At 35.2% G+C, this 24,652-nt stretch overlaps 1 protein-coding gene across 2 annotated transcripts in view; it reads right to left on the bottom strand.

Moving 5' to 3' along the window:
* Nucleotides 1-222: 222 nt before the first annotated feature.
* ACVR2A (activin A receptor type 2A) overlaps nt 223-24,652 on the bottom strand; it is an 85,311-nt gene continuing 60,881 nt past the window's right edge. The window contains exons 6-13 of one of the 2 annotated variants that reach the window (XM_070579656.1): nt 21,040-21,063; nt 17,035-17,178; nt 14,530-14,673; nt 13,333-13,478; nt 11,465-11,579; nt 8,713-8,851; nt 4,932-5,062; nt 223-3,984 (exon numbers count right to left, since the gene is read on the bottom strand). In XM_070579656.1, coding sequence (XP_070435757.1) covers nt 3,790-3,984; nt 4,932-5,062; nt 8,713-8,851; nt 11,465-11,579; nt 13,333-13,478; nt 14,530-14,673; nt 17,035-17,178; nt 21,040-21,063 — 1,038 coding nt within the window. In that variant the 3' untranslated portion in view covers nt 223-3,789. The remainder of the gene's footprint in view (nt 3,985-4,931; nt 5,063-8,712; nt 8,852-11,464; nt 11,580-13,332; nt 13,479-14,529; nt 14,674-17,034; nt 17,179-21,039; nt 21,064-24,652) is intronic. The other variant, XM_070579657.1, reaches the window with a different exon arrangement.

The following is a 24,652-nucleotide window of genomic DNA, read 5'->3' as shown; positions in this document are numbered from 1 at the left end:
TCTGGCTTCCTAAAACTGGCAGGACCAACATAGATACTTCAGTGGGAATACAATCTGCTTAGAAAACAAAGGAGGGAAATGCCACAGCTGACAGACCTCCCTTCTTTCACCAGTCTCCATTCTTGCAAATTTCAAGGTGTAAACTTCACTATAAATTACAAAGCTACTCTTCCCCTCTTTAAGAAGAACATACAGCTAAAGAAAAACTGCATATGCAAATCATACCATAATTCATTTTTTTATTTAACTTGGGGATGGAATGGGGATAGCATACATTTTATTTGTACAATATTTAACAATCACTTATCCAAGGTGGGGTTTTATGGGGCTATTTTTTTTTTTTTTAGCTTTTTGTTAAATACTTGCAGAAAAAAACAGCAAGTACAATTTGACAGTAGTACAACAACCTGTGCCCAAAACACTGACAAGAAATACAGAATAAAGCTAAAATAATTGCTTACCAATATTTTGAGAGGTAACAAATAGGATATGGGTTGAGACTGCATAAAAAATGTACTGCTGGTTGAGTATCTGAGGTAAATGATGTTCAATCAAGATGCTACTTGTATCATTTTGCCCATAAATCAGTAAATAATTTTATGCACATTATACCAAATATTCCTAAAAAGTAATTTTTTAAAAAGGTAAAAAAGAGAAACTGGAAAATATCTGTGGTGAAGCATTTTTTTTTAAAAACAGTAATCAGTTTATTCCACTAAACTATCCTCTGGCCAGGGTTTTTTTCCCTACCATCTGCATTTTACTTAAATGTAGCTGTTACATAGGGGTGAGGAAAGGGGGAAAAAGAGATTCTTTTTCAATTTAATGATATATGATTCTATTTTTAAATTCCAAACTTGTTGGGTTTTTTTCCTGATTGTATTTTCAAAACATCACCATGAAAGATAGTGTGAGTTCACGGGACCAACAATTGTGAGGCACAGTCTCTTGTTCTGGAATTCACAAGGTACCTGTAATAAACATTCAAACAAGAATCACACATCACATGCTAAAAACTTCCTAGCATCTAAAATACATACAAGAGCTGTGCAGGGCATAGACTTTGAATAAAGCCAAACACTGGTTAATCCATCAGTCCTATGGCAGTTGATCATAAAGCATTCCTTACACGGAGATCTGGGCAAGGTAAAGAGTATACGTTAGAGCAGCAGTTCGGATGGGTGTCAGAAAGGCAAAATACAAGATGAATCATAAAGAGCACCATACACATGAGGAAAAAATTACTGGGGTCTTAGCTAACCCCAAAACAAGTCATTTTTCTCATTCTTTCATCTTTCTTTATTTCAGCATCCCTAGCTCAAACTTTTTGTTAACTTGCCCACTCTGCACTGACTGTAAACCAAACATGAAAATGCCCTGCAAAAGAAAGTTTTCACAAGACTAGGTATCAGGACAGGTAGTCACTGGAACATTATTATTTACTGCTTATAAAAAGTGTTTTTATATTAATATAGTTCTCAAAAGGATACAAGTTTTAAAATTGGTTAGCTAGTTAAGTACAATAACCAGGATTTCTAAAAACTTTTTCTAACATGAAGAGAAAACTTCTATCTTGTGAGTAATTGGTCTTACAAAATTTATCTCTAGACCTCACATAAGCCAAACATTCATCATAATATTCCTTGTTTTTGTTTCGATTTTTTTTTTAACTTTTAGAAACAGGATTAAATGTAGAACAGGTAGAAATTAGTCTTCAGGAGATCAACAATTTTCATGTATGAACATTCTCATCATTTTCCCTTCTTCATTAGTTTCGAAGTGGAAGCAAAACCAAATCAAGAAATTGAGAGGCCAACTATTTTTTGAAATAAAGAGGTGAACTCAACATTGAAATGGAAATTCTTAGGAATACAATGAAACCTTGGATACATGTGTGACCAAGAGCACAAAGTTTTGTATGGTGTGTGGCACATAGACAACAATGCTATTACTCTTCTTTCCCTCCCTGCTTAGAGTCTGTTGACCTATGTATTATTTATAAATAATTTATTATTTCCAGAGATTGTGCATTTATATGTAAAATGTAGTGTACTGTGTGGTTAAATAGCCATTTGAAGATAACATTCACAGTGAGCTCCTGATAGTGACATGTAAAAACTTCTTTTATAAAATTAATGTATTCATTTTTAAATGACCTGACAAAAGTACACAGTGTAATACTGGCTATTTGTTGGTCAGTAATCTAGAAACTCAGGAAATTAATGTTTTACTTTGGCCTGTATAAATTTGAGGAAGAATCCAATTATATTCTAATGTAATATTGTTTTGAAAAGCACTTTGGCACCTACCTATGATCAATTCCATTTTTTTTAATCAAGGATAAGGCATGAACTATTCTAAATTAATATCAGAGTTAGTTGGGAAAGCAATTTGCAGGAGGAGACTAGGCTGTGTCACCTACATCAACATTGGTTACCTCTAAATGTCATTGCATATTTTAAGTTATAAGTTTAACTTGTTATCCCTGATTTGTTTTAAAGCAGTAACATCTGAAATCTGTGCTTAAAATTTAAAATCTCTATCCTAGGATAATTCTTTATGTATCACAGACATCAAATATTACTCTGTCAAGATGGCACCAAGCAGAAATATCGTGATAAAGTTACAAGTCTCAAAGCAGAGAGTGAGGAATTCTGAGTAATGACACTTCCTGAGGCGATCCTGAAACAGTAATAAAGAATGTCCCACACACATACTGTTTGGTGAAAAGAAATACACTACAATTTTACATATATAAATAGGAAAAAAATCTATTTTAAAAGAATAAAAATGAAGAGCTTTCCAGTGTTACAGCTCATTTAAAAAAATGTAAATCATGCTTTAAATTTTCAAATATTCCCGAAACACAACACACCTAAAAAAAATACTTAGGTAAGTATGCAATATTTTGGGAACCGGATATAAGATGAAGCTTTAAAACATGGGAAGAAGGGGGAAATGACACCATTTTTCCATTTCAAAAAACAGCACTTTTTTTCCTTAAATTACAAGCTAGCACAAGAGAAGCTAAAACACTGCTTTACAAATAGCCACTTATGTTGGCACTAGGCATAGCTTACCTTTTTTTCTTAAATAACACAGTGAATTTGTAATACCTTCTTACAAAACATGGATCAATTTATTATTCAAATTTTGTTAGTGTTTTCAATTTTATAATTTAGCAACCGTGGCACTGAGGTATACCTTGTTGAGGGAGGTTAAAGTAATGCTTGGAAGCCTCTTTACTGTACCCCACTTTGATGACTTTGTTTATGTACACAGAACAGCAGCACACTAAACATTCACAAGCTGTGTCATATTGGCATTACAATAGTCATTTATAGAAACACAACAGCAAATGCAATAAAAACAAGTTACCCTTTTTAAAATCTGAAATGAAAAGTTTTTGATTTAAAAAAAAATAGCAGTAGTTCATTTAAGGAATTAGTGTCTTCTCACAGACATTAACAAATCTGATGTCAGTTTTCAAACACGATTAGCCAGGTCCAAAAGAGCCTTGATTTGGAGAGGGCCACATTCTTCATGTACACTTTTTCAAAAGTTTCTTTGTAGAGTTTGTAACTTTTCTCTTAGTCGCATGTCCTTCACGTCTCTGCTACAGGTAATGTCATAAGTCTCACAGAGCCACATTTTAAACGAGGGTCTTCTTTGCAACATGTCCAAGAGACATCCTACTCGTTTCACACAGAAAATAAACTGTAAGCAGTTTCGTTAGCTTAGCAGCTCCAGTTCAGAGTCCTGTTTCTCAGTGTACACGTGATGCAACCATCATAGACTAGATTCTTTGGGAGGAAAGTCAACGTTTGTCACCATCGTGACCACTGTTACAATGTCCTCTGTGGTAATGATATTTGTTAGTCTTTGCATCTGAGTAATTCTTTCACCTACACAGCCAGCTGATAACCTGGCTTCTGCATCATGATCCCAACATTCTTCTATTGTTTCACAAAGCATTGCCATTCCCTAAAAAGAAAAAATACATTCAAACACCACAGCAATTTTTGTTTTCTATTAGGAAATAGAATAAAATTTCCATAAAGAAATTGCTAGTTTTCTGAGCCAAAGAAAGTTTCAAGATTGGCTAAGTTTGATATTATTTGTCAATAGTCACTTTTGAATATCTACTGAGTGCAGCAACATGAAGAAAAGCACTAGGAGAATTCACGTTTTTTTAAGCACTGGAGACTATCAAAGCAGGTGATTCATTGTTTTAAGTCCAAAAATCCCATCTATTGTTCAGAAACCAATGCTAACCCTTGAATTGAATTCAAAACCAAGGCTAAAGGAGGTCTACCGAATTTTAGTGTTTCTTACTTAATATCCACATTTCTATCCTGCAATTAAATAGAAAGTTTAGAAAGTCATCCTTGAGGATTTCCTACCTGGTTTTATCCGTTTCTGGTTATATCAAGACCAAAATAACCAGGGCAATACTGTTCCATCCTTCATCTACCTAGTCCCTAGTTTTAGAGCATTATTGAGAACTTGAAAGTTTCCAATCCCAAATCAAAAGGCTAAAAAACAAACTCCCATAACGAGGAGAAAATGGATGCTTCACTTTTTAAAATAGCACTTTTTAAAATGTGGAATGGTGGTGGTCAGAAAGGTTATGCATCTATCTGCAGGCACTCCTTTCCCTGAGAAGCTTTCTAAACAGGAGACATACTTATTTGCACAGGAGCAGAGAGATGAAGAGCCCCCTAAGGCTCGATGACTTCACCATCTCCCTTATGAGTATACAGACTTAGCCCTAACTGCTGATTCTAGAACTGCAGTACAGAGCATCCTGTATGAATATCACCTCCCCAGAAAATCCTCCCAGAAGAAAGAGAAATGTACAGAGAGAGAAATCATTCCTCTGAAAAGCATTTTATTGGAATTTCAAATGAAAAGCTAACTGTATAACTTACAGCGTGTTTCTGCCAATAATCTCTTAAAACAGGCCTCTTTTTTTTATGCACAACAACTTCCTGCATGTCTTCAAGAGATGGATGCTGGCCAATTTCCTCCTCAAATGGCAACATGTACTCATCTACAGGTCCTGAAATGGAAAAAAAAAAATCATTTTAATTCAAATTTTCCTGACTTTCAAAGTGAAATAAACTTTCTAAAACATATTTTGTATCACCTTTTCCCAACTGTTACATGCTATAATGACAGGAGAGAAATGGACCCTCAGCCATACTTATACCACAGTGTGACCCAAACTCTAATTTAAGGGAAATTTAAAGTCCATGACTTGGTATGTAACCCTACTAAGGATGTGTAAGGAGCTTTCTTATCTACTGGATGAGGAATGCCTGTCTCCATACGTATAGAGGGCACAGGGAATGATGGATGTTTGCAAACCAAGGATATTATATCCCTTTAAGGTACCCACTCCTCTTGCAATTCAGACCTGACTGTAAACAGTGGTGCTTCCATCTCTGAAGATTTCAGGTTTAATCTGTTATAACCATCTTTATTCAATGACACATTCAAACCCGTTACACGCTGCATGTGAGGAATTAGGTACTTCAAAGTCACACCTCTTCTCTGCCCTCACAAGAGCTGCCAAAAAGACACTTCGTTTTTAAAAAATCACATACTCTCCAAACAGGGTTCCCAAGAAGTCAGAATGTGCCTTCAAGAATAAGCAGGATTTATTCAACATAAATGATCCTTTCTTTGTAGGCCCACTCAAATAGGAAAATGCAGTTAGGAGTTAATAATAACTAATATTTGATGAGCACTTATCCTGACCAGGAACTTTACATATACTATTTACTTCCATTTTATCTTCACAAAGTGAAGATAGCATTACTTCTATTTTACAGAGAGGAAAGCTCAAAAAAGTTCCAGAATTTGCACGAGGACATAAAGCTGTTAAGTGGTAGAGCTGGAATTCGAATACAGCTCTATGAACGACTTTAAAGTCTGTGCTTTCAATCAGTGTACTGTCTCCCCTTGAAAGAAACCAGTCACTAATGAGCAATTTCAGTGACCAGATGTGTCCATGGATAGACATAAATCTTGTACAAGCTCTTGAAATGCACCAATAGTCTTGGATAGATATGAATAATAAATCATGAAGGAGGCCATATAACTCGACCCTCTCTGAATTGTAAGAATCCTTGATGCCTTGATAGTCAGTCTCTGCTTAAGCACTTCCAGTGACTGAGAGGACACTTGTCCTTCGGTTTGGGGATGGAGAGAACTAGTTCTAGGACCTACCTGCAGATAACCAAAATCCACAGACAGCAAAATCCAGGGATGCTTAAGTCCCTTATACAAAATGCCAGAGTATTTGCATATAACCTATGCAATCCTCTCATATACTTTAAATCATCTCTAGATTACTTACTACTTATAATACCTAACACAATGCAAATGCTATAAAAATAGTTGTTATTCTGTATTGTTTAGGGAATGACAAGAAAAAAAGTCCGTACACATTCAGTACAAAGGCAACCATAGTGGGCCTTTCGATCTGCAGTTGGTTGAATCCCCGAACACGGAACCAGTGGATCCAGAGGGCTCATTGTACTGACATTCTAAGGTGTCTGTTCAATCCTTGCCTCTCAAAGTGTGGTCCACAGGTCAGCAGCACTGGCACTGACTGGTGGCTTGTAAGAAATGTAAATATCAGGACTCAATCCAGACCAACTGGGTCAGAATCTAAATTTTAACAAGATTCCCAGGAGTTTGGTATGCACATTAAAGTTTGGGAATCAATGAATTGAACCATCAAGAATTAGCCATCAACAAATTTTAAAGCACTCACTTTAGCAATGTTCACACTGTCCCTTCTGCCCCAATTTCTGACTTGAGTCAGAAATAACTGACTCTGCAATTAAGCATTACATAGCACATGCAAGGCATTTAAGAAATGTCAGCATCCATCCTTTTCTTTTCCCATAAAATCTCCCCTGATAACTCCTCCCACAAACAAAGCAATTTCTCACTCTTCAAAACTCCCATAACACTCCCTTACATTTCTCAGGGACTACATTCATCCAAAAACATTTTCTGAATACCTATGTACTGAGCACTCGAGTAGACAATTCACACTTTACCTTACTGTAGAGTTAACCGTCCAGAATATATTTCATCACATTAACTAAACTGTACATTACTTAAAGGCTGCATCTTGTGTATCCCGCATAACCCCATATGCAATGGTTTGCTTTGGAGAGTTCATATTAATAAAGTTCTTATGAAATATATATTCCTATAACATCTGCCATCTGACCTACTTCTGCTTCCATAAATGCACATAATAAATGTACTTCCTCTTCCACTTTGAGACTAAATACACTGAACGGCTTACTCTTTTTCCTGTAGACTTCTAAGCTAAGCTTGAGCCATCCAAATTGCTTCAACCTTTCTTAGGTTCTGGATCCACTCCCATGCCAAACACCCAATCTTGGAAGAATGAATGGATGTCCATTCCTGAGCACTCTCTACTAAGTTCCATTTAAAAGCACAGTACCCCAAATCAGATTTCATATATGGAGGTCTGATATAGGTCATAATAGTCAGTAGTCTGTCCTATACTGAGTGACTATTACAGAACTCAGAAAATAAAGTATTCTTATAAATATCGGTTACGTTGGTTATACCTTTTTAAATATTCAACACAATTTCTGCTATAGTCTTTCACAATCCACAGAAAATTTTTAGGCAATTATAAATTAAAACAAAAAAAAACAGATCAAGCAAATTTACACTTGTCTGGGAGTTTATCAGTCAGAAAGTTTGTATATTCTCACACCCAAACAAGTGCTGTTAACTCGAAGAGAGTTCGGATCTTATGAGGAGCACTACAGAGGACCTAGAACACTACTTATAATTTTGTCACACCAGGAATATAGTATGTAGGTTTATAATCAATCAATGAATGCATATATTTATCAGGCTTCAACAAGGACTTCAATAACAAGAACAAAAAACAGGAATCCTTTAGAACCAAGGTGCTGCGCTAGGACATGTAATGAATATTCACAATAATGTCCACATCAGGTCAGATTTCAAAGCTTTAAGGAGGCAGAATTTAAATTGTGGTATATCCAAACGCACGTTCAGTTCTGTGTCAGGGAGCACAGACTGTAAATTCAATCTGGTTGGTTAGCTATATGTTGGCATTATGGGAGTGCTGAACAGACTCAGCCTGAGTGTCCCAGGAGGCAAAGTCCCCTGACTCTACTTGCATCTCCTCTCTACTCACATCTCCTCTCGCCACAAGAGCTGACTTGAGAACCTGGGGGCAGGACTCATGGGGTCTAACCAAAGTAGCAGCCCTCTCTCTACATCTGGATCACAGTTTCAAATCTAGGTTTCACCATTTATCACCTTGAGGCTAAAATAGGCAAGCTACTTAATTTCTAGCTAAAATTTGAGCCTTAAATTCCTCATCTGTAAAACTGAGATAATAACTACCTCCAAAGTTGTTTTAGGAAATAAACTAAAAGTATGTGAAATGCCCAGCAAAACATGTGGCAATGGTACAGAATCACTACCTATCAGGAGCTTTCCTCTCTTGCCCGCTCTATCCTCTGCCTCCTGAATTCTCTTTAAGCCACCACCTCTTGGAGTCTCTTTTAAAAAAAAAAAAAAATTGCCCTTTAAAATATTACCTTTGAATGTAATCATCCCTTTTCATATATGTGTAGTAGGCATATATATCTTTTTTCAAAATATTTTTTCCCTTACCATCTGCGGCAGTACAGCGAGAAGCCAGTTCCCACAGGACTAATCCCATGGCGTACATATCTATCCTCAAAAATGCATCCCTTTGGAAGTTTATAGCACCCTCTAATACCTCTGGAGCCATATACCTCCGGGTACCAACCTGAAAAAGATGTTGAAAGCAAACAGTACTCATTCATTAACTTTATGAACTAACATTTTATGATTTTGTAAAAAGAATCAAAACCAAATGTGGTCTACTATCAGATACGGTAACTAAATTATGACCACCAGACTAGAGGGTCAAGCAGAATTTTATTCCATTTCAAGTAATACAACAGCCAAGGCACTGGAAACAGTGGAAGGATCCATCAGTAGGGGCTGCTTAAACAAACAGAGTACTATACAGCTCTTAAAACACATGAGATAAATCTCTAAGGACTGATATGGAAAGATTTCCGAAAATACTGAAGGATGAAAACATCAAGGAATAAAGCAGTAGATATACTAAGATCCTTTCTGGGTACATTAATAAATATATCAACAGATATTATGCTGGTATAGGCTTAGAATTTTTCCCCCCTTCTGGAAATAATCACAAGAAACAAAACTGGTTGTGAGGAGAAGAATGTAGGAAAAAAGTTGTATACTTTTCAACTGTAACTTTGCATAGTGTTTTAAATGCACCTTTTTAAAAAAAAAATTCTTTTTTTTGAGGGTTTCTCTTTCTCTGTATTAAAAAAACTAATAAACTATACAAAACATAAAAAGAATTGGCCAAGTAAAACATGGATAAACTTTTTAAAGATCTATTTGTACAAAGTCTGTGTATTTATTTATTCATGAATTCTGTTTTGGAGTTCTTTATTTATATCTGTCCCTAACAATCTGGTATTTCTTAGTAATGTAACTATGGTTACTAAGCAAGTACAGCTAGCTTTGGTTGGTGCTTGACAACATTCATATAAGAATGCTTAAACATTTTTTGTGAAATAGCTGGGGAATCACAATCTACTTGAGTTTTAGTAGATCTAGGGAGCAGCCCAGATACTGGTATTTCCAAAAAGTTCCATCCTTAGGTGACTGTGACCTTTAGATTGGAAGTTAGGCAATTATCTGCAAATACACCTATAATAGAGATGTTTAAAAAAAAAATAAGGACAGATCACTAAGACCCTAAAGGTCAAGTTTTTAATTCATTTAACAAGGAGAACGCATGAAAGAAAAAAAAGTAGCTCTGCTTCTTTTACTACTTTAAATAACTATTTTAATTGTACTAAAAGCAAGCAGTTCCCAAAAGTCTACTTTTCTCCCAAAGATAAATGCGTGAAATCCAAACTACTACTTTTCTTACAAAATAATGACTTATCTACCTCTTTAGTGTTATATGTCCTCTCTTTTATAAACTGAAGATAACAGATTAAAAAATCTTATTTTTTTCCAGTGTTCTTTGCAATATATAAAATGTGCAATAGCATGCATTTTCAAATTTTCTGATCCTTGAAATCTAAAGTCAAGGAACCAATGATGTAAGTAATTAGTTATTTTCAGCTCATCATGTAACGCAATTGTGAGCATTAAAAGATATGAATGAGTCCCAAAATTTTTTCTTAGAAAAAACAAGGGGTGAGGGGTTATGAGGTACCAAAGGATTAAACTGTTCCCAAAATTTAGTCTGATGATAATCAATCATACTTTCAGCTCAGAAATTTGTCCCTAGGCTTCCTGCACAATCTCCCATCTCAGTAATATTCTCCACAAAACTGCCTTTATTCCCAAATACATTCAAAGTCAACTTGTCTAGAACTATGACTGCTGACCATTGCTCCAAGCTAAATTCTTAAATCATGAGTCAATATTGCCAAAATTTGTTGTGCTATGAGTCCTTAACAACTGTGTACCTGGAGGTCAATAGGATAGAAAAAAACCTGGAGGTCAACAGGATAGAAGAAAAGAAAGCTGAGAATAAGATGACCAAAAAATCTACATGATTTGAAAGATGAACAAATGATCACATGAAACCTCAATCATCCGACTTTGTAAGGAAATGTTACCTTTCAGGTCAAACCAGTTTTTTGATTAAAAGGTAATCTTGTAGGAGTGAAAACACTTTTGTTAGCCTCACAGTTTCTGACAATAAAATGTACGGATAATGTCCCTTTTCTCTTTGGCCTTCTACAAGATTCCCACTGCTGAGATCTCTTCATGCAGACCTTGACTAGAGTTAGGCTTCTCTCTCAGAGCTTTACAATGCTCTGAACTTGGGAGAGAATTCAGAGAAAAGCTATAAATTTGATTAAAGAGTTAATGAAGCAATAAAGACCAAGAAGCAGGAAACTGTAAGTGTTTACTGGACAACTGGGCAGTAGATCTTAACAGACTGTAGCATGAATAGTAACTGATTATTCCTCCATTCCTCTTAAGACAGTGAAAAAAATTAAGCTAAAACTACTGAGTTAATACTAAGAACTCCGTAAGAATGAGGTCTATTAAAATATGTTGGGTTCTTCTTTCATTAGAATCTCATGCCACTTGTCTAGGTTGTTTTATGAATTGCTTGATCTAAACCATCTGAGGTCCTAACAGTCCTTCACTACCATATCAAAATGTCTTCCTCAGCAAATGTAACATATTACTCTTAAGAGAGACATTTTACATTAGATGCCAATTTAATGACCACCACGGTGATTTCAGATCAATTCAGTCCAAACAGTCCATTCTAAAAAAATACAAGACAAGAGCATTTTTTCTTACACTTTATAGTCATCATCCTTACCTGTCCATGGGTATCACCTGCAGACTTGCCAGCCTCAAACTTTAACGCCAACCCAAAGTCAGCAATGCAAGCTGTCAGATTGTTTTTCAACAGCACATTTTTACTTTTGATGTCCCTTGCAAATAGAAAGATAAAGTATTCAAATTAAGTTTACATAAGTTATCTTTTAAAAATTTTCATTGAAAGTAGGAAAGAGGAACTCTTATGGCATACCACGTATGCCAGAAAAAAGTTATTTGAGAGATGAAATACAGAAAAAGGGAGAGAGGAAGAAAAAGCTTAAGCAAAGTCTCCATATAGCTTGAAGCACAAGAGTACAGTGACACACTCCTATTCACAACAGAAAGACGGAATTCTCTCCATTAACAAGTTTTATAAAGATGTGCCATTCCAAAAGTACCGTCCAGCCTACATGTTATCGATGTCATTCCTATCTACCAATCATAAAATTGATGTTTTTGTTTAAGATTATAAAAATGTTTCAGTTTATAGTTAGAAACTCCCTTTGAAACTGAAATTGAGAAACCAGAATGAAAGAATTTTCAAATAACAGCTGAATTGGGGCCTTTGCCTACTGATAAATGCCTACATTTTAGAATGGTCCCTTATTTTAGTGGTTCTTATATTCATCAACCTGGGTGTAGAAAAGCATCTCTAGGAACGTATAACAGATAGAAATTTTTCACCATAAATGTACACTGCTCCAGCTAGATCCTGGTCTTCTGAAAAAGACTAATAACCATTTTAAGGCAATCAGATATCCTCCTCTCTACACTAGCCTCAACTGGTTCATACTAGAAATTACTATACCCTGACTAAATGCATCTATGCTATGAGCAGTGGTTAAATTTGTGTGTCGACACAGAGACCAAGAGGGGGATAGGAGAGGCACAGGTAGACACCCACAAGTGCTACAAAAACCAGACTGTACTCAAAAGATTTCTAAGGACCCCACTCCTAATAACCTTTGGGCATTTCCTATAGGACTAGATGAGGAAAGCAAAAATCCAGGAAGAGGCAGTTAGACTGTACGCAGAAAGGTGAGGAGAAAGGAGAACTATATCTGAAGTGGATGTCATTTAAGGTTTGCAAAATCAAAATCTATATTAGAGTTGGATTAAAAGCAATTCCTCCCAGAAATCTAAAACACCACCTGTGTCACTCAAATAAATATCTATATAAATTAAATATCTATTAAATGAATCAGCTATCTACTCTTAAAGCAACCACCTTCAAAATAAACAAGAAGATGACAAACTGATCCTATGTTCAAGGAAGTTAAATACACGATGGCAAACTGAATCCCGTTTTTAAGGAACTAACATTTTCCCTTTTGAGGGTATGACAACTGTTGTTTCCAAGTTCTATTTCTTCACTGAAAAAGGCATTTAAGTAAAGCCAGTTGTTCAAATGATGTCTCCTTCCACCTCGGCTCACATAATGATCATACGGTCATTCAAAACACAAGCAAAAAAGATAGTCAAGGGCTCTCCTTAATTACATCCCCTTATACCTATTTACAATCATCTTTGAAGTAAATCATGTTTTGACGTAAAACAAATTTCTTTCTCCTTTGAGAAAGAGAAAATACACTTTCATTCTTAACCATACTTTTAGAAATTAAACAAATTAAAACAATAATTAAACTAATGCTGACTAACAATTAAGCTAATGATGTTAACATATACATTATCCAAAATATTTCCTGGCCAATCTCAAAGCTAATGTGAAAAACAAATAAAAATCAACTGCCTCCTATAGCATGATTAGATAACTAGGGGAAAAGTGAATTTAGCCCAGAGGATTAAAAATTTAAATAATAAACAAATACTGAATTATTTGGGAAAATAATATAAATTTAGCTCTACCTGTGAGATATGGCGGGTTTGTGGCCATCTTTTAGGCCAGGTATATCCTCATGTAAATATGCCAATCCTCTAGCCATGGTTTCTGCAATATGACACAATTCATTCCAAGAGACCACATTAGCCTTAAGAAAGTCTGACAGTGAACCCTAAAGAAAGGGGGGAAAAAAAACAACTTATGCTCTTGACAAAAGCCTTATGTATATGGAGACTTTCCTTTTTACTTTTAAGAGATTATGGAAAGCAATGTATCTTTCCTTTCAGTGAATAATGAAATCCAAAGAATAATCTTTCTGGAATGGTTCAAGTTTCACATTAATAAACATTTGACTAGAAAAGAATACCACTAATCTTTAAAGGTTTGCTACAAGCACAGTTGGTCAATTTTCCCCTATTAGAAGGCAACATTTTTTTAAAAAAAGACTTTTAGTTGAAAGCCTAAAGTTTTAGAAAACATTTAAAAAGTTAAAACATATGGACTACAGAGATGTTATATCATAGGACTAGGAGAACACAAAATTAAAATATATACACAAGAACTACCATAAAGACACTGCCATCCTTTTGGTCAAGAATTAAGAGAAGTCAAAGAGCCACTCATATTTGACAATGATGAAACTGACTGCCAAGGAGAACACAATTTCCTGTTTCATTAATGTGGACTTGCATACTAACTCAAAGTAAGAACTGAAGGAAAATAGCAAGTGTGCTTTGGTGATAATTACCCTACAAATTAGTAACAGATCAAAGATCAGATAAATTTCTGCCTCTAGTTTTGTCACAAAGCCACACTGATTAAAGAGTTTTAAGAAACAAAATTCAAGCTGAAAAAACAGTTCATGTAATCAAAATGGATCATAAATGGTAAATGAAAATTACTAACCACTGGCTATACTAAAATAATTATTTGTAAGAGAGGTAATTATAGCATAAGAAATCAGGGACAAAAGACTGGTATTACAGAAGTAGAGGGTTAAGCGAAAAAGTTGCCATTTTTGCTCTTTTATTAAAATAAATTACCTTTTAAAACAGATTTTTTTATTTATACATATTAACCACTATAACAACATACCATTTCCAGAAAATAACATACTGTTCCCAACTATAATAACATACAAATCCCAGAGGGATTTGTAGCCAACATGAAGCAAGTAAGCCCACCTTGACTTGACTATGAGTTAACACGGAAAGCGGTTTTACCTTTTCATGAAACGCTGTGATTAGCCAGAGATCCACATCAACGCTGGTGCCTCGTTTTTCTGCACCAATGAACTGTAATATGTTCTCATGCTTCATTCCAGGCAAACTATAGACTTCATATTCATTTTGCCATGACTGTTTGTCCTAAAGTTAAAAAGAAAGAATAGTAAGAATGCAAAGAGTAGCAGGAAATAAGCCATATCTAAGAGATTACTCAAGTAAGTTCTAAGACAAAATAAGAAAAGAAAGCTATTAAAAGATTCTTTGGTTTTGTCTTGTCCTGTTTTTTTAATTAAAAAAAACTCTGACAATAGGTAACAGTTCCAGACCAAATGCCTGCCCTGCCCTATTCCCTCAAAATATACTTTTCTTTGTTTCTAGTTTGTAAACACAGGAGATGGTCAGGAATCCTGCACCTGTGTACCTAACAATGGCAACACATTCTGCTTACAAATTCCTACTACAGTGTAATTTCATCTTGGTGTGAAGTTACTTGTGTTGCTATTCAGAATAATCTCTCTGAGAGATGAAATTCAGATAGAATGACTTCATCTAAATAGAAAACAGTTTTTTTTCAAAGACTAACATTACATCAAACATTCTTAACATAATATTTAGAATACCCCACAAAGTCAATGAGAGCGCAATGGGATATAAATATGCAACACAATAACTTAAAACACCATAGACTTATTTATGCCTGCAAGTGATCCATGCCTACTACATATCTGCTTACAAAGGGTTTGTTTCTTTTCACAATGAAAGGATAATGAAAGTGGGAGGCACCATAGCATACTGGTTAGGAACCTTCTGGATCCAAACTAAAAATTTGCCAAGTTACATACAGTTTCCTCATTAGCAAAACGGGGCCTATAGTGTCCGCCCTATAGGGTTGTTGTATTACATGTATGGGTAATATCTGGACATGCATTAGTGAGTGCTCATATGTATAAGGCACTCTCTCTGACACAATAGAAGCATTCAATAAAATGTCAGCTACTGTTATTGCTGTTGTTACTCTTACGTTAGTATAATCTGAATGTCTTTCCCTAATTTTTAAGCTTTTTCACACAGTAAGAACGCTGATCTGTGAACCTTGGCACAACAGAATAGACCCTTCCTCTGAGAACTCAACTACAGTTTACAGTATCTGCACTGCTACCAAAACAAGAAAGTAATAAACTTCTTCACAGACTCTAAGAAACAGGCTTTAGAGGAGGCAAGAAGGCTAAACTCCAGGTATACTAAGACAAAGAAATTGATTATATGATAACTTTGGAATAAGGAAGATCCATTGTCTAGAAGCAGTAGTGGAGCCTGTATCACCAAACCCAGCCAGGATCACACCACAATGCATGGCATTAGCAGTAGGGGTGTATAAGCAAGAGATAGGAAAGAGATAGGTTACATTGTAGATCTGTAACACCAACGGAACAAAACAAAACATGAGAACGGCTCAGAGGTGCATTAGACCAGGATTTTATGAGGTTACCCCCTTTAAAAGAAAAACAAGTTGGGGCCGGCCTGGTGGTGTAGTGGTTAAGTTCGAGCGCTCTTATTCAGCAGCCTGGGGTTGGCAGGTTCAGATTCCAGGTGAGGACCTATACACCACTGGACAAGCCATGCTGTGGTGGCATCCCATATACAAAAAACAGAGGAAGACTGGCCCAGATATTAGCTCAGGGACAAGCTTCGTCACCAAAAAAAGAAAAACGACTCAACATTAAACCAATTATTTTGAGTCTTGATTCACTCCCTCTGAAAATTAACCAAACAAAATCTGAAATGACTACATAAACAAAGTAGAACAAAAATTAATCAGTCTGGTAATATACCTCCAAACAGCAATTCTAGAAAAAGCACACCATTCTGTCACTCTTCTGTTTGCCTTTTCTTCTGATCACGTCAGTGGGATATTAAAAGTTAATGAGTCAGGGGGGCCGGCCCCCTGGCGTAGTGGTTAGGTTTGGCATGTTCTGCTTTGGCGGCCCAGGTGCACAAGTTTGGATCCCAGGTGCAGACCCATACCACTCATCAGCCATGCTGTGGCAGTGACCCACATACAAAATAGAGGAAGACTGGCACAGATGTTAGCTGAGGGTGAATTTTCCTCAAAAAAAAAAGAGGAAGATTGGCAACAGATGTTAGCTCAGGGCAAATCTTTGTCTTCGGAAAAAAACCCACTCAGACAATGCATTATATTTTTTTATTGGAACCCTCATCTTCACTTTGCATTTCTGTAGAATTTTTATGGGCAAAAGATTTTCCATATGTTCATTTACTGTAATTCCACCACTCCAAACAAACATAACAACTGTTGTACCATTAATTCCACTTCTGAGATGAGAAGGCAGACACAAAAGGGCTAACTGCTTTCCCCAGTATCACAAAGAACCACCTTGGAACACATGGCTTGTGTTTTCAGAGGGTTTCTGAGTAACAATGACCTAGCCAGCTGCATCTTTTAAAAAACATATGGAGGTTAGAAAAATGCAATAAACATACCTGTATTGGAAATATTTTCACAGCCACGTATTCATTAAGCAACTGGGCTTTCCAGACACAACCAAATCTTCCTCTTGCTTTCACTTCTAATAACTGCAGCGGCTTCAAACCTAGTAATGGAGAAGGTGGGGGTGGTCCTGGGTCCTACAGACAAACAATAATAATATTATTAAAAAGAAGCACATGACACATATTAATTCTAAATATGAGAAAAAAGTAAGTATACTGAAGAATCAATTAACAGAAATGGTAAACACATACAAATGAGATTAAGTTCAATCTTGCCAAAACTGAGTTCTCTGGCATTATTAATTATCTCTAGTGACCACAAGGCAAGCAACCTGAATTAAGAGTTTTCATAATAACATTTAGTATCATTGCTATATATGCATAGTAGGAGAAAAGATCTAAATACAATCTTTTTGATCCAGTCTCACTAATTTTCCCAACTAAGATTTTCTGTGACCTTTAGGATACTACCAACAGCATTCCAATGATTTCATCCAGTTGAGACTTCCTTACAGAATGAGGATTTGAAAAGTGCCAGAAACAGCAAATTATAGTGCTATCTCAAAGAAAACCTCTCCTCAAAATCTACTACTTTCCCCAATGACTGTTTAACTTTAAGTCTCCTCTTCATCAGTCCAGATATACTCACAGTCACACTCAAACACATTGCAGATAGGTACATCAAATACAAAGCACATAAGAGAAATATGTAAGTTAATGTTGCTATAGCCAACCTGTTCTATTCATTCTAATTTTTCAACTTATTAACAATTCATCCCTTCACTTATAATTACTTCCCCAAATTGATCTGAGATGAAACTTATCAGTGTTGTGGGGCTGACTGACAAAGAAAGTACAAATCATAATTCAGAAAAGGAATGGTCATCATAGTAGATGATAAGGTATGGTAAAAGAGAAGTGTACTGCTATAGTTAATTTAAAAACAATGGAGCAAATACACTGTATAAACAGGAGAACAACATTAACAAATCACAAGGCAATGCTCCCTACACAAAGTAGAGTGGCAACTCTTCACTGAGGGCATTGTATCAGTTCACTATCTGCAACTAAAGCAAGAAGTAGGAAGCCTTTTGGAAGGCTTCCAGAGAAAAATAATAAAAACGTTTGAAGGGCTGCATAATGAGTATCGTAAAGAGGAATGAAAATTTCTGTGGCAACAGCAACAGACGTTATGACACTAGGAGGCACCTAAGATACTTGGAAATAGTATGTCAATGCATCTTTCTGTCTTTCCTTTCTTCTCTTTTTTAAAAAGTTTCTTCTAACATCTCAAGACTGTCAGTGCTCCCTCTAGACATCATTCAGCCCACTGGTGCCACTCAAGATTTTAAAAAGCTGACATCTGTATTAGAAAAACCCTCAACAACGGAAACATTGCAAGATATTAAAGAAGAAAAATATGTAGTTTCTACTTCTAAAGTAGACAATCTTTATAAAGTGGTTTGAGAATTTCGATTTTAAAACAGTAAGATAAACTAGAAGGCTTCCTAAGACTCATTTCATCCTCAGATATTTATTCTTAAAATGTCTATGAAAGTTGCTTTTCCTTTACATATTCAAAACAGGAAAGGTTAGTAGGGCTAAAGAGCCTTTTAGTTTAACAGAGTGACAGGTCAAGGAAGTCAGAAATAAACCTTATGGAAGTATGGCCCCTAACGTTATGACTCTTAGTGGGAGAGGACACAAGACTCTCTGGAGAGGGTTTATTAAAACCAAACCCTCCCTATCTCATTCCTTGAATGATCACTTATACCTATAGTAAGAGACTCTACTGATAGGAGTATGTCGCTTATGTGAATGTGGAGATGGGAGGGAAAAAATATGAAAACTACTCTCCTAGAGGCAAAGGAAACCACTCAGTGCTCTAAGTCCAAGAATTACTGGATAATCGCATAAAAGAGCAATTACACTAACTAAACAGAAAAAGTTCAATTTGAAAAACTTCAAATAACTATAAAGTTAAAGTCAATGATTCCCCTTTCTTTAAAGATAAGTTAGAAAAGTCAAGTTTTCAAAACAGGGATGCAAAAAACAAAAGTATGCAGATAAGGGCTGAAAGCTGAAGAGGGAAAATAACCAGGTAAAGAGTAATATGGCCCTAAACTTCAACACTAAGCATTTTAACAACTTTTATATAAATTGAATGATAATGCATCTCTAGATAACACACACATTACCCATTCTCTGCTCTAAAGAGTACCAACCACAGAGATATGATTCAGTCTATGAAACAGGATTTAGATGACTTAATCCACATCTCAAACAAAGAACGTGTCAGCAGTCAAAATACGATTTTAATATATTAACCTTAGTATCAGGAAATATAAAATAATTTTCAATGTCTCCGTTTAGAAAAAAAAGATAATTGAATGTTTTCCAGATGCATAGATAGACTCCAAAGTTTCCATAATTTTCCAAGGCTCTGTTCAGCAAGTTTCTAAGCTATCATTATTTCAGTAAGAAATCTTAAATCACTTCCCTAATAACATTACCATTATATTCAGCAATATAACGGCCTGAAAACACACTATTGTTAAAATTGCTTATAAGTAAAAAGCTCAAATTAAGGAGAACACTGCCAATTTTCAAAGGGTGAGAAAAAAGGTCTACAAAGGCACATTCCTGTAACAAGTCAAAACTTTTACAAATGATATGTTTTGAAATAATATTCAATAATATTTAAAAGATTGGGTTCAGAAATGAGTAACTCTGTAATGGATTATAACTGCATAAAATCTATAAACCAATCAATATACCTTTTCGCACTTTAATGAAAAATTATTAGAATATTCTATTTCATACTTTTCAGCCCTTCATTAAATTTATATGAAGCTTTAACTGCATCTCTAACGTCTAGTTTTTCCTTATCCTATAATCTAAGAATATTAGAAACGACTTTCAGCTTATCAGCTTCATTATACTAATTTACCACAAAAAACTCAACTGCTGATTCTAGGAACAAAGATTTATATCTTTAAAATACATGAACACCTGGAGAGACAAATTCAGACTTAAACTTCATAATGACAGCAACATTCTGATGTTATCCATAAAACATGGCTTTGCCCTGTTACACAGAAAAAACACTTTGGGCGGGGCAACTATAAGGACTGCAGAATTCCTGAAAACTTTCCCTAAATCTCCAGTTCTCTTACCGTATAGATGTTACTCTGTATAGTTAAAAAAATATGCATTAGAACATGGCTCTGATTACATCTCTTCTTTACCCATTTCTATGTGAAAATTATGGCATCAGAAGACACCATGTTGAGAAGCAACAAATGACAAGAGCTCGAAAAGTACCCTCCACCCCAACACCACTATCTAATATCATTTTTGTAACTAATATTGGAATAAGTTATTAGAAGTAAAGAGCTGTAAAACAGTCTGTGATCATTTTACTTATTCTGAGTTCTCCACATGAAGGGTGAATTCTAATCTAAATAAAGCCTTAAACTTCCAGACAGCAAAAGATCAAGTTATACTTCCCTAGCTAGCCCCTTTGCTAAAGATGCCAAAGATGAAAGAAGCTTTCTGAAAATATAGATATCATACGAAAAGATAATGGGTTCAACCAGAAAGTCAACCCCTGTTAAAAATGAGCACATGTTGACATTTAAGCTAATGATATACTATAAAAATTAACCAATACAGGGGTTTTAAGGCTAAAAACCTAGCCATTAGGGGTTAAACTCTAATCAATTAAAACAGTTGTTTCTACATTCCACCTTAAGTTATACATAAATATTGTTAACTGTATACTATTTAAAACCAAAAACTATTACTATGGAAAATCAATCATGTTTTTAATACTAAAAGTGGTAAAAAAAAAAAAAAAAACAAAACTTTGTAACATAAATTTATAAACCATAAAGGATGCACAATAAAGCAACAACAACAAAAATCTAACAAAATGTTTAGTATGCATCCACAAAAAGTTCCACAACCATTAAAACAAACATCAATGCATCTTACCTCTATCATTATATGAAAGGCGTGCTTGTGAAGAAAAAAACACAGGCAAAAGAAATTACGATTTTTATCCAGAATGGAATGAAAAATGACACATCAGTTACAAAAACAAAGGAAGGAGAATAATGACTGAGCTTTTTAAAAGTTGGTAATGATCCAGTGTATCATATTTTAAAATGAGGACTGGGAAAACCTTCCTTATAAACAGAGGAAAGTAATAGCAAAAAAAGTCTTGGACATTACCTATCTGATGAGGGGTATTATTAAACAGAGGACTCTAGTATGACTCCAAGTTACCTGATCCAATGGACTTCAAGACATCAAATGAACTAAACCAAGGCTTAAATAATCGTTCCTTATTTTTCTAAGAAGTTCTAGAATCTAAACTCTGAGAGTAAAATAAGCAATTTGAGAAGATACACATTGGAATTTGCTTATGGACACCAGAGGGCAGTATTGCCTTTAACAAAAACTGTAGGAGCAGCACTGAAGAAATTTTTATATAGCCCTAGAGTAAGTTTCTCAGATCACACATTCTGACAGTTGTCTTAAGAATCTCTAGAATCTCCTACTTCCTGAACTGCTTTAGTCTCCTTTCATGGAAGATAGCAGAATCATAATAGTGAAACAGAAAAATGTTTGTGGTGTCTATGTGAGTGCGTGCAACATAAATAATACACTAGGGCAAGAAAATAAGACGGGAATAATAAGATCATAAGAATTAAGTGGAACATAGTGACACACCAGGTCTATTGTTAATCGACTTCCTTAGCCACATCCAAGATGAAGACGTCAAGCAGTGGTGGCCCCGGGAACAAGTATCCATACGTACTTTCCAGTCTGAGGACACTCAGAAACTATCTGATAGAGAACAAGATTTTCATTTTCCCAGTCATCTCAAAACAGGTAAGGGCCCAAATTTAAAATTAAGAGAAATACTGTCAACAGTGTAAAGGAAGACTAAGAATTCTACCAATCATTGATTATATTTCCCAGTTTCCAATATTTCTACAGAGAATAATAGCACTGACAAAAAAGATTTGACAACTCATTTATCTGTACTAGTTGCTTAACTAGTTTTGCTTCCCCCTTGATTTTTTCCTGTGATAATGATTCAGGATTATTTATAATTCATCTACAAGGCTTAGCTAATCCTACTATCAAAACATCTTATCAGTACTGCAGAGTAAAATTCATCCCTTGAAAGAAATACATGCCAAATGAATAACTAGACTATAGCTTCCTAAGGCTTAAGCATTCTCAGATTTTGTTTTCACACAGGTGCTTTCAGAGGTAAAGATGCCACTGTAATAACACTGTGCAAGTAGGTGCTATATTCATGCATACCGAAAAGTATACCTTTGCTCAATATACTTCTCAGTAAATGAACATTAGAATAAGCTACAGAATGATCAATCCAAACTCAACGAGAGACACCAAGAATAGGCCTCAATGTATAAACTATGTTACCAAAACCAAATCAGCACATTAACGTCACATAATTAGGATGAGAAAGAGACTTGCTGCTTATTCCTTAAGGGGAAAAGAAAACAACTATTGCCAAACATCAGAAAAGAATGAACAGTACTTCTCCATTCACTCAACAAATCTTTACCGAGTGCCTAGTTTGTGCCAGGCACTGACTACCTAGTTCTCATGACACTTACTGTAGCATGGGGAAGAAAGACTAATCAAAGAATCACACTGAATATTATAAAATAAGAGTAATAAAAAAGAATTTAATACCTTGAGTACCTTAAACCAGCAGGTTAAGTAAGAGAAGATCTTCCTGAGGAGAGGACCCTTGAGAAAGGGAGTAAGTACTAGCGGGAGGAAGATTAGGTAGAAAAATAGTATCGGAGCACATCCTAGATTTCTGACTTGTACAACCCAAATGGATTCTGGTTCCATTTACTGAGAAACAGATTTGAGAAGGAAGATTATTACCCTTGAATGTTAAGTGCTTGGAGATATCTAAGTGGAGATACTAAGTAGAGAGTTAAACAGAATGGAAATACAAAGAAATCCTTCTAGAAATACGGATTTGGGGTCATTTATAGACTATAAATAAATACATATGATAGATACTATAAATTTTCTTATTTACTATTTAAAACATTCCAAGATATATATACATTTTTTTTTTTTTGATAACTCACTCAACTTCTTAGGACTATCAAGAAGAATTAAGGACTCCCTACTTAAAGTATTTGAAAACTGACAAATTCTGAATTTGCCTCTTCTTAGTCATCTAATTATCTTATATTCTAAGAAATTTTATAATTGGTAATTTAAAAAAAGACTAATCCCAAGCAGGTAGAAATAGAACCTATAAAGAAATAATATAGTGTGTGTATCAGGACAAATGTTTGTGAGCTAGGGAAAGCAAGACATTACACATTAACATATTCAATAATATTGATACTGTCAAATGCACAATCATGATTCTATCCAATTAGACCTTCAAAATTCCTTTGTGATATACCAACTCCTACTTCCTACAGTTTCTCTCGTCTAATTCCTCCTGAAAGCAAAGACGGACCAAAGTGGATAAAATCAGGATTTCTAATAAAGTTCCCTAAGAAGTGATTAGCACCTCAGGGTAGCCAGCACTGGGGTTAAAAGTCTGAAAGAGATGTAGACCTGCCCATCCTTTTGGTTACTGCTCAGATGCATCAGATTTATGAGCGAGTACAGAAGAAATTTTATTTTTATTTATTTTACCATTTGTATTCTTCAGTAAAGCTAAAAAAAAAAAACTGAAAAGGACCACGCTATACATTATTAAACTGTGCTGTGGTAAAATGGCTATGTTTACCTACAAGGCCACATACACTCACTATAAAAACTATTTAAATGTAATTTATGTACTCTGATCCCTTTATCCTACTTTAGTTTTTTATGGACCCCACCTAATTATTTACTGAAATATGCCATTCAACTAAAATTACTTCAGTGGATAATAATCCTTGGCTATAAATGACCAGACTTTGCCCCTCAGCAGACTGAGTCAAGGCTAAGTCACATCATCTATCTGTGCCTCAATTTTTTTATCTATAAAATGGACTTGACAAAACAGAACCTACAACATAGGGTGTTGAAAAGATTAAATGTGTTAGAATGTGTAATGCGCTCTGTATAGTGCTCAATAGAGTACTCCAAATGAAATCCTTTATTACACTAAATTTCAAAGTATTGATATATATATATCTACAACGGATTCAATAAAATGATTCCTTTGAATACAATTTTGAAGGTGTTACTCTGTTAGCAACAACAGCTAACACTTATCAAGCACTTAACACTAGCCAAACACCCCAGATGTGGCTCTTCTCCCAATCACTACACAACTGGAATCAGGTATTTTTCCTCCTTTCGCTACTCTTTGCCCAAAATTGCTGAAGCAACACCATTATTACCTTAGTTACCCTTCATTTCCAAGCTGCAAAGTCAAACAACCAATCAACCAACTTATTTTTACCTACATATTAACTGTGGGCTCGAAAAGGGCCAGCAAGGACTGTCCTTGTGCCATGTACCACGATCCATCCAGCATGGTGCCTGGCACACAACAGGCACTCAAGAATTAGGTGAGTGGCGAAGCTAAAACAAAACA

The sequence above is a fragment of the Equus przewalskii genome, chromosome 17 (genome assembly GCF_037783145.1).
Source record: "Equus przewalskii isolate Varuska chromosome 17, EquPr2, whole genome shotgun sequence".
In the NCBI taxonomy this organism is placed as follows: Eukaryota; Metazoa; Chordata; class Mammalia; order Perissodactyla; family Equidae; genus Equus; species Equus przewalskii.
This window is presented reverse-complemented; position numbering and strand designations above follow the sequence as displayed.